This window comes from Coptis chinensis, chromosome 7 (assembly GCF_015680905.1).
Source record: "Coptis chinensis isolate HL-2020 chromosome 7, ASM1568090v1, whole genome shotgun sequence".
Classification (NCBI taxonomy): domain Eukaryota; kingdom Viridiplantae; phylum Streptophyta; class Magnoliopsida; order Ranunculales; family Ranunculaceae; genus Coptis; species Coptis chinensis.
This window is the reverse complement of record NC_141462.1, coordinates 13,648,295-13,658,120: the sequence shown is the minus strand read 5'-3', so window position 1 is coordinate 13,658,120 and position 9,826 is coordinate 13,648,295. Positions and strand designations below refer to the sequence as shown.

The 9,826-nt window shown below is 39.1% G+C and overlaps 1 protein-coding gene across 1 annotated transcript; it reads left to right on the top strand.

Annotated features, from left to right (window-relative positions):
* Window positions 1–217: 217 nt before the first annotated feature.
* LOC147486132 (F-box protein At2g17036-like) lies at window positions 218–778 on the top strand. Its single transcript, XM_086573656.1, has one exon. It carries the CDS (start codon window positions 218–220, stop codon window positions 776–778), a length of 561 nt encoding a protein of 186 aa, XP_086429782.1.
* Window positions 779–9,826: the final 9,048 nt, after the last annotated feature.

The following is a 9,826-nucleotide window of genomic DNA, read 5'->3' as shown; positions in this document are numbered from 1 at the left end:
ATTTTGATATACCCCCACTAGTTGCAATTAGGATTACCCCCCCATAATAATTGTAATTAGGATTTCCCCCCCAATTTGACAGTCAAAAGGAGTCAACCAACAGTAGCCGTCAGTTGACTAGTCAAGGATCATGAATTGTCCTAAATACCCTTTTTCTGTGGAAATTACAAAATTTGCCATTGACACTGTTCAAAGCCCACAACTCGAAATTAGATTAATGGGATTCGATTCTTTGAATAATTTGGTTTGTTTTCGATCTGGTGACGAGAGGTGGATGGTACTTGATGATAAAGAGAGATGTAGATTTAAAGACGTGATACTTTACAAAGGCCAATTTTATGCAGTAGATACCACTAGGAGAGTTTGCACTTTTGATCCTCATACTTTGGATATGACTGTAATATCCAATTCTGTTGTTGAGGAGAGCTGGGAGCAACGTTTACTTGAGTCCAATGGGGATTTATATCTGATCGACTGTCAGCTCTTTCGAGTAGGGTGCCGAGTTTTTAGATTGGATGAAAAGGAAAAACAGTGGATTCAAGTAAAAAACTTGGGAGATTCAGTGTTCTCGTTTGGTGACAATCACTCGTATTTTATGTCAGCCTTGGATTTTCCTGGATTGAAAGGAAACTGCTTATTACTTGTGGATTATATGTTTAAGCCCAAAGAAAAACATATAAAAGTGTTCAACATAGAGGATGCTACTTTTGGATCATCGTTATCAGCATTTAAAGCTACTTACAGTTATTTTGGCATCACAGCTACAGTATTAGAATAACTACAGAGAGCATTAGAGGTACTTGATAGTCTGCTGTAACTTGGAAGTTTATTTTCATTTCTTTTAATGATCTATGCAAATATATAACTATGAACCCTTACATCAGTATTCTTAAGGAATAAATATTGTTTGCATCACTTTATTGGAGCATCTCTTTACGTGTTTTTATAAAATTTAGTTTAAAATTCTTAGCCTAGTTCGACATGAAAAACTACATCCCCGCCCTCCCTCCCCCACGACCCCCTTTTCCCCACTCTCATTGTATAAGACTTCTGTTTAGGCTAATTGTCCGATGACATTGGCTTATGGTAAGTGAAGATTACACTAAAAATGATTAGTGACTTGTAATCAGGTCATTCTACATCTCATTTCGTTATTACATTTTCGAATAATGTATAATTGGGAAAGAGTAAGTAGTAACTGGGGAAATAATGAAATTCCTTAGAGTAGAGTATTTGACAGATTGATACTAGGGGCCACTGTTATTCCTTGAAATACTTCAAGCTGTATTAGTCTCTTACAATTCTTAACCCGTACATTTCCAGTTCATTATCGACAATGAGCAACATGATTATTCTTTCAGTCCCTAGCTCTATCGTGATTGGGATATTCAATTGGGGTCGTCAAAGAAAACTCCCCTTTCTTTGATGGAAGACTTTTCACCCAAGAGTCCACTTTAGAAGTCCAGAATAAATGATCCGCAATGAGTTCAGGCCTGTCAGTGATTGACCGTGTCTTGTTCAGGTTCTTCTTTTCTTTGATAGCATTATGGAAATATGTATTGCATCTATCTTCATAGATCGATCAACCAAGTACAACCTGATCTTTGTTTGAGGTCTTCTTCTTCCAATCTTGCTTCACTTCCGAGTCTCAGGTAGTTGTTTTGTAGGATTCACATGTGTCTTTGACGATCGAAGAGGGTCATCTTAGATGCTTCAGCTCTGCGATTAAGAAGTCCACATATAAGTAAATTTTGGACCAAGATTTGAGCTTAGATTTTCGAGTTGTGGGCTTTGAACAGTGTCTAATTTCGGGTTTGGGCTTTGAGTTGTGGGCTTTGAATAGTGTCAATGGCAAATTCCGTAATTTCCACAGAAAAAGGGTATTTAGGACAATTCATGATCCTTGACTAGTCAATTGACGGCTACTGTTGGTTGACTCCTTTTGACTGTCAAATTGGGGGGGAAATTCTAATTTCAATTATTATGGGGGTAATCCTAATTGCAACTAGTGGTGGGGGTATATCAATATAACCCTATTTTAAATAAAGAGGGTAGAAAAATACCATTGAAACGCGTGAAATTCCAGAATATCTGCAAAACAAAACATACTAATATAGAAAAAGTTAAAAAAACACAACTCTATAAGAGTTCCAATTATTGGGTTAATGAAATAGATTGTTTGGAACATAAAACGCATTAACTTATGAAAATAAAACTTACCCGCACTCCAATTTAAACATTTTCCTCCTCATTTCCCTCTTCATCCTTAATAAAGAAATGAGGTTCCTTCAAGATCCCGCCATGCATGGTGGTAATTTGCCGGGACTTCACGCCACTTATCGCCTACTACTATAGCTAACCTATCAAGTGCCGCGGTGGGATGGGATGCGCTTAACTTGATGAGGTTATATCCTCCACTTTGAGTCATTCATCGCGCGAACGATCGAATAATACAATTGGTGGGTCTCACAATGTCGAATTCCCAAACCAATCCGTGAAAGCGGCAAAAAAGCGAGGGAAGAAACATAAAGATTATAACGACAAATTAAAATAGGCATAAGAAGGTACTCATGCCTCTTTGTCATGGGCTCGGGCTAAACTAGACATTAAGGTCCGGGGAATATTATAGAGTGTCGTCCCCCCTAGCTAAAGCAAGGAAAATATCACAAATTTCGGCCATTCGGAAGAATAACACCATTCCCTCTAATGTTGAAAGCATAATCCAAAACATAACGATTGCCCACGTTCATAGACGAGGTTATCAGAGGCGACGTTATAATCCCTTGGTCCTCTATCCCGAAGATTCTGTCCGTAATACTCATGCAAATCATTATAGTTATACATGTACATATTATCTACCAAATAGGCCCATGAGTCTTGTATTTCGCCTAAGATAGCAAGTCCAAGCACAAAGGCTATCAAGAACCGAAAATTTCCATTGGTTCATCCCGATGGTGATGGAGAACACTTGTTCTCCATCCGGTCTATCAAAGAACTTATAGTTATCATAAAAATAAGATGTAAGTCTTTGGAGAATAAAGTTCATCGGGGACTTACCAATAGTGGCTCCCATCCTACTAGAATGATCACTTGCGAAACCACGCACCATAGGTGTCACTTTGGAATAAATATTTAAATGATCCATTCGGATGATACGAGGGAATGTCATCCCCAATAAACTTTTTGGAAAAGATGCGAAGGACCCCGAACAACCTTGAAAAACTGGAAATTTTTGGTGCCCCGTGGGGGGGGCCGCGCGCGCGCTCAAGCTATGCCTAGGATGGGCACGGGTGGCGCTTCGGTTGAAAACTGGAATTCCAGTGTTGTGGGTGCAGGTAGTGCTTTGGTTTGGGCTGAGTAGAAGCAGTCGCTTCGGGGTAGGATTTTCTCGACAGCTTAGGCAGTGTGGCGCTCCTGCAGAGCGCAGTGCTTGGGTTTCTAATAGGCCGAAGTGCGAAGGAAAAATAAGGTAAAGTGGGAGTGAAACGTGAGAGATGAATGTGAGATGTAATGGGGGTTGTGAGTGTAGAATGAATACAGTTTTTATAGGTTTTAAATTGCTAAAACGAATCGGGAAGTTGCCAAAAAGCTTTAAGGCAATTGCCGGAAATAATAAAATTTCCAAACCCGAAGATGGAAATAACTCATATTCTTGATTCTAAGGCAACCCTAATATCTTTTAGGTTGAATTGAAGATAGAAATTGCCTAACTCATAGAGATTTCATCCTACCACAATATCTATTCATAGCGATGGCCATATCGGTCATATTCTCAACTCTCACTCCAAAACAAATTTTAAAATAGACGAACATATAAACAAATTATGCTAAGCTATTTAATACCACCCCCCAAACAATTCGGGAAGGTGGGATTAATGATAACAACCACGCACAATTTGAAGATAACCAAATTATATTAAATTTTAATTCAAACAACATAAAACAACCAAATTCAAATTTAATTACTTAACTAATATCCGACTAATAAAAACAACTAAATAACAATGAAACACAAAATTATTCGAACAGCTAGCCATGTGATGAAGAAGGGCCCTGAGATGGAGATTGGTCATGGGATGAAGAAGGGCTCGATCCATTCGTTCTTTGGCGACGACGCTCATGCCTCTCAGACTCATCAAAAATAGAACCCTCCAAAGGTGGCATGCGTCGTAGAATCTCTACTTGGAACAAGCGCTGTGCTTCCATCTCAGCCTTTATTGCTGTATACTGGGCCTGGTGACGCTGGTGGATATTCTCCATGTTACTCAAGATATCTTCCTAACCCTTTTCGAGTATTCCAAAACTCGTGTTAAGGTTCGTTTGTTTATTTCGAACTATAATTTGTCTATCTCGTATATCTTCACAAATAGAGTAAATGCAACGCATGCTAGTATGCAACACTGACATACGTTCTGAATCAGACGTACACCTCTCCAAGGCATCTTCATCCAACCATGTCATGTCCTCCCCTTCCTCATCCAAATCCACTACCCTATCCTCCGGCAACAACCAAGTCTTTTGGATACACTCCTTATAACTACTTTCATTTGCATGCAATTTCAACATTATCCGCTCAGTTCTTGGTTTATTCCCCCAAGACAACATTATCTTCGTAATTAAAACAGGAAATGGTGCGACACTCTTCCCAACTCCTCTAATCATCTTTAGCAAAAACTCGATGATACAGAATTCATACCTCTTTTCTTGCAATATCCGAGAACGATGCGGACATGTGAACCCGATGTCGCCACTTTCTCCTTCCTAATGACGTTCTTACCAATCCACCGAGCTCTGGTCGGTTGGTTGGTCTTGAGATGACGGCCGAAAGCACAATGAGAAGTCGATTATATTGACCCTCTATAATGGTGTCGTTTCATCAATCGGGGAACACCAAAGATATCTTTGGGATTCCCTGCGGTGGCTTCTATGTGGCGTCCAGGCGTAATGCCTAAAATTTCAGCCAACTTCTCTTTCGATAATTCTCTCCGAGTCCCAGCCACTCTCATGAAAATTTTGTGACCGGCTAACTCTCTCTTCTTATAGAACTGTTCGACCAAATCGGAGTGGTAGAAATCATATGTCGAGTACCACAACCGATTCCAACCCCTGCTAATCATCTCATCACCATAAAACGGCGTAAAGCGGTCTGCCATAAACGCTTGTTCCGGCAACAACCTTCGCCTTTGAGCCATTGATATCTTAAAACAATTTGGGGTTTAAAAGGACTATGGGAATGGAGTTTGAGGCTCCCTTATTAACAAAACAGTAGTGGTGGCACGGTAGTTCGAATTTCGTTTGGTTTTGGGTGATTTTCGGTGGTGGAAATTTTTGGGATTGGTGGAAGAGTGTTTTGGAGAAGAATCAAAGTTGGAATTGTATTGTGGGTGTGGGTGTGTTGAGGTTTATTTTTATTGTTAGTTTTGGTTAGGTTTTTAAATTTGGAAATGGCGGAATTGGAAAGAATCACGATTCAGTTTGTTTTGGAGGAAGGAGGCGCACGCGTGTGTGTTGGGCCCAAGCCTAAATTGATTTTCCGATTTTTGTCGATTTTTCGCGCAACTACTTTAAACTAAAATTCCCGCTTCGTTACCGGTATGATTTATGCGAATGAGATATGGAAATGATCAGAAAAGAATTTCCAATCTAATGATCCATAAAACACTCTATTCTGACCATGGCTGACATGTAAGAAGATGAAAAATGCCTCGAAATACGTGCATGACGTAAGTTATGCGAACGAATGAAATCTAACTTAATAGAAAATGTCAATCCGCGTAATACCATTAAACGGTCTAACCAACACAACTGGAGAGTTGAACAATCCAGGATGGAACGAACACCCCACCCCCAAACAAATTTTAGACACAGAGTTGAGAAAATTTGTTTTTTTTTAAGTGGGTCTTTTAAAGTCAGATTCCTGAGACTTCTCAACTTACTATGGTTGTGGTTTTAATGATTTTTAATTTTTTTATGAATAAAAGTTAATATAAGAAAAATAAGAAAGCAATAAATGCATAATTCACACCATAGAAGAACATGACTCAAAAACCGAGAAAACATGTAAGAGTGGAAAACATGAATTATGTTGACCGTGGACTTAGGATCCAGTACTTACAGCCACACACTCCATAGGGAGGGCCCGGTTACCTGAATGGTGCACTTATTAGTATACGGAAGTGATAGGAAGTACACCAGACAACCAAATGAGTCGTTTATATTCAGATACGCGAGACTTTAACAAATAATTGGATATATATATTAATACCCTGCAGTTTCCAGATATCAACAACCTAAAGAGTTGTGGGACTTTCCAGAAATAAATAACATGGAATGCACCCCCAAACATAATCAGGCACCAAGATTTCCTACAGTGCAACCTAGTGGAATGAAAACGAAGTCTGATAGACCTAGAACGTAACCGAGCATACACCTTCTTATTTATCTTTGAACGAGAGGTTGTCCAAGTGAACGAGTGTAAAAAAATGGATGGTTTTGGAAGATATGGTGGATAAAGATAAGTATTAGAAGGAAAGAATGGAAAGAATGAGAATGTGGGTTTAGCACAAAATTCATTCATGGTGTAGGTAGGAACTGTCTCCATTATGAAAATATAGGTGTCATGTGCCTTTTCTTCGGGAATTATATCTGTATTAGGCGGATTTAGAAAATCATTAAGCACAGAAGAACTAAGAGGGTCAAGTGCAAACTCTAGGTTTGTTTGAAAAGGTGTCGGATGGGGTACATTGATGGAAGGGGAATGATGTGAGGTAGGTGAATGGTGATCAATAGGAGGGGACTCTCGAGGTGGCGGAGAAGAGTTGCAAAAGAGTTGAAGGAAATCTTCTTCAATTCCCTCCACGTCCAAGGAGTATTTATTAAAGTTGGAACGTCCAAAGGAAAGAAATTTGTGCATCTGATTATTTGGAAACGTGGTTTTGATATAATCATGAGCTAAACTCTCGATCATACTAACCTCTCTATCGATATTGGTATCAGGAACCTGTGTGATCGGTTTAAATACATTGACTTTAGCGGAAAGATAGCCAAAAGATAAGGACATCGAACCATCGTGACAATTTATAAAGCGTTGGCAGTTGCCAAGAAGGGGCGTCCTAAAATGATCGGGATAGTGTCGTTAGCGACTTCTATATCGAGGATAACAAAATCCGCATGATAGTAGAAATCTTGAACCTTAACCAGCGCATTTTCCACTACACCCTTAGGATACTTGATAAACCTATCAGCTAATTGCAACGTCATTGTTGTAGGTTGCATTTCTTGTAGACCTATTTGTTTATATAAATAATAAGAGAGTAAGTTAACACTCGCCCCCAGGTCTAATAAAGCAGTGGTCGTGTGAGTATCTCCTAAGGTGCATTGTACAATAGGATGACCAGGGTCCTTGTACTTAACTATTCCATTATGTTCAGATAAAGTTGGAACCTGTTCAGTGAAAAAGGCATCTTTTGGAATATTTGTCCTACTCCTAGTAATGCACAACTCCTTAAGAAATTTAGCGTGGTGAGGTAATTTTTTAATTGCGTCTAGAAAGGGTAGGTTAATCGTTAGATTTTTGAAAACGTCCCTAATCTCGTCAAAGTTTGTATCTCTTTTTAACATAGCTAATTTCTGGGGAAACGGTTGTTTCTTACTATGTTTAGTGTATGGTTCAACTGGATATCTAACCTTTGCTTTTTGCTTCTTAGGTTGTGGTTTAACTGGTACCTCTACAGGGGTAGGATCTTCTGATCGTTTCCATATCTCATTCGCAAAAATCGGACTGGTAACAAAGCGGCAATTTCATTTTGAAGTTGCGCGAAAAATCGACAAATTTAGAAAATCGAATTGGGCTTGGGCCCAATCTCGCACGCGCGTGCGACACACGTGCATCTCCTTCCTCCAAATCAAAAACAGAATCGCGATTTCTTTCATTCCACCATTAACAAAGCTTTATACCCTAACTAAAAAAAAAAAAAAAACCTAAATACACCCACGCCCAAAGTTCAAATCAAGTTCAAATCTTCTTCAAACTTCTCCCACCACCATCTCCAACAATTTCAACCACCGAAAACATCCAAAATTCACAAATTTTGAACTGTCACCGCCACCACCGCGCCTCCTCCCATTATTTTTAGTGAGTTTGATTTCGTTCCTTAACCTTATTTAAACTCACAACTAGTTTCAAAACTCCAATGGCTCTAAAACGATGAATTTTGCCGGAACAAACTTTTACTGCCGCCCGCTTTACGCCATTTTTTAGTGACGAGATGATTAGGAGGAATTGGAATAGGTTGTGGTACTCGACAGATGATTTCTACCACTCCGATTTGGTCGAACAATTCTATAAGAAGAGAGAGTTGGAAGGTCAGAAAATTTTCATGAAGGTGGCTGGGACTAGGAGAGAATTATCGAGAGAGAAGTTGGCTGAGATTTTAGGCATTACACTGAACGCCACCTCGAAGCCACCTTGCAAGAATCCCAGTATACTGGAGTTCCTATATTGATAAAAGACACTGTCATGGAGGGTCAATATAATCCGCATTCTCATTGTGCTCGACAATCATCTCTCCGAACCAACCAACTGGCTATAGCTCAGTGGATTGGTAAGAACGTCATTGGGAAGGAGAAAGTGAGCGACATCGGTTTGACATGTCTACACGTTCTCTGGATATTGCAAGAGAAGAAGGATGAATTCTGTATCCTTGAGTTTTTAATAAATATGATTAGAGGAGTTAGGAAGAGTATTGCACCATTTCCTGCTTTAATTACGAAGCTAATGTTGTCTTGGGGAGGGGAACCAAGAACTAAGCAGACTATGTTGAAATTGCATTCAAATGAAATTATTTATACGGAGTGTATCCAAAAGACTTGGAAGTTGCCGGAGGATAGGGTGGTTGATTCGGATGAGGAAATGGAGGATATGATATGTTTGGATGAAGCTGCCTTGGAGAGGTGTACTTCTGATTTAGAACGCATGTCAGTGCTGCATACTGGCGTGCGTTGCGTTTATGGTATTTGTGAAGATGTACAGGATAGGCATATTATAATTTGGAATAAACAAAAGAACCTTCAGACGAAGTTTTGAAATGCTCGAAAAGGGTTAGGAGGATCTCTTGTGTAACATGGAGACACTCCTTCAACGTCACAATTCGCATTATACAGAGATGAAGGCAGAGATGAAAGCAGCAATGGAAGCACAATGCTTATTCCAAGTAGAGATTCTACGATGCATGCCACCCCTGGGGGGTTCTATTTCAGATGAGTCTGAAAGGCATGAGCGTCATCGTCAAAGGACGGATGGCTCGATGCCATCTTCCCAGGCCCAATCTCCATCTCAGGGTCCATCTTCATCATGTGGCTAGGTGTTTCGAAAAATTTGTTGTTTTGATGTTATTTAGTTGTTTTTATTGTTTTTATTAGTTCGGATGTTAATTTTTGAATTCCGTAGTTAAATTTGAATTTGGTAGTTAAATGTTGTTTGAATTTCATTTTTAATATAATGTGGTTATTTTCAAATTGTGTGTTGTTTTTATTGTTAATCTAACCTTCCCGAATTGTTTGGGGGTGGTATTACTTATTCTAACATGATTTTTATATGATCATCATCTTAGAAGTTGTTTTGGAGTGATGGTTGAAAATATTGCGATATTGGCATACCTATGATTAGATGTTGTGGTAGGATGAAATCTAAACGAGTTTAGAAGTTACTATTCTAAATTCAGTCTAAAAGATATTAGATTTGTTTTAGAATCAAGAATATGGGTTGTTTTTGTTTTCGGTTTTGGAAATTTTTTGTTTTCGGCAATTGCCTTAAAGCTTTTTGGCA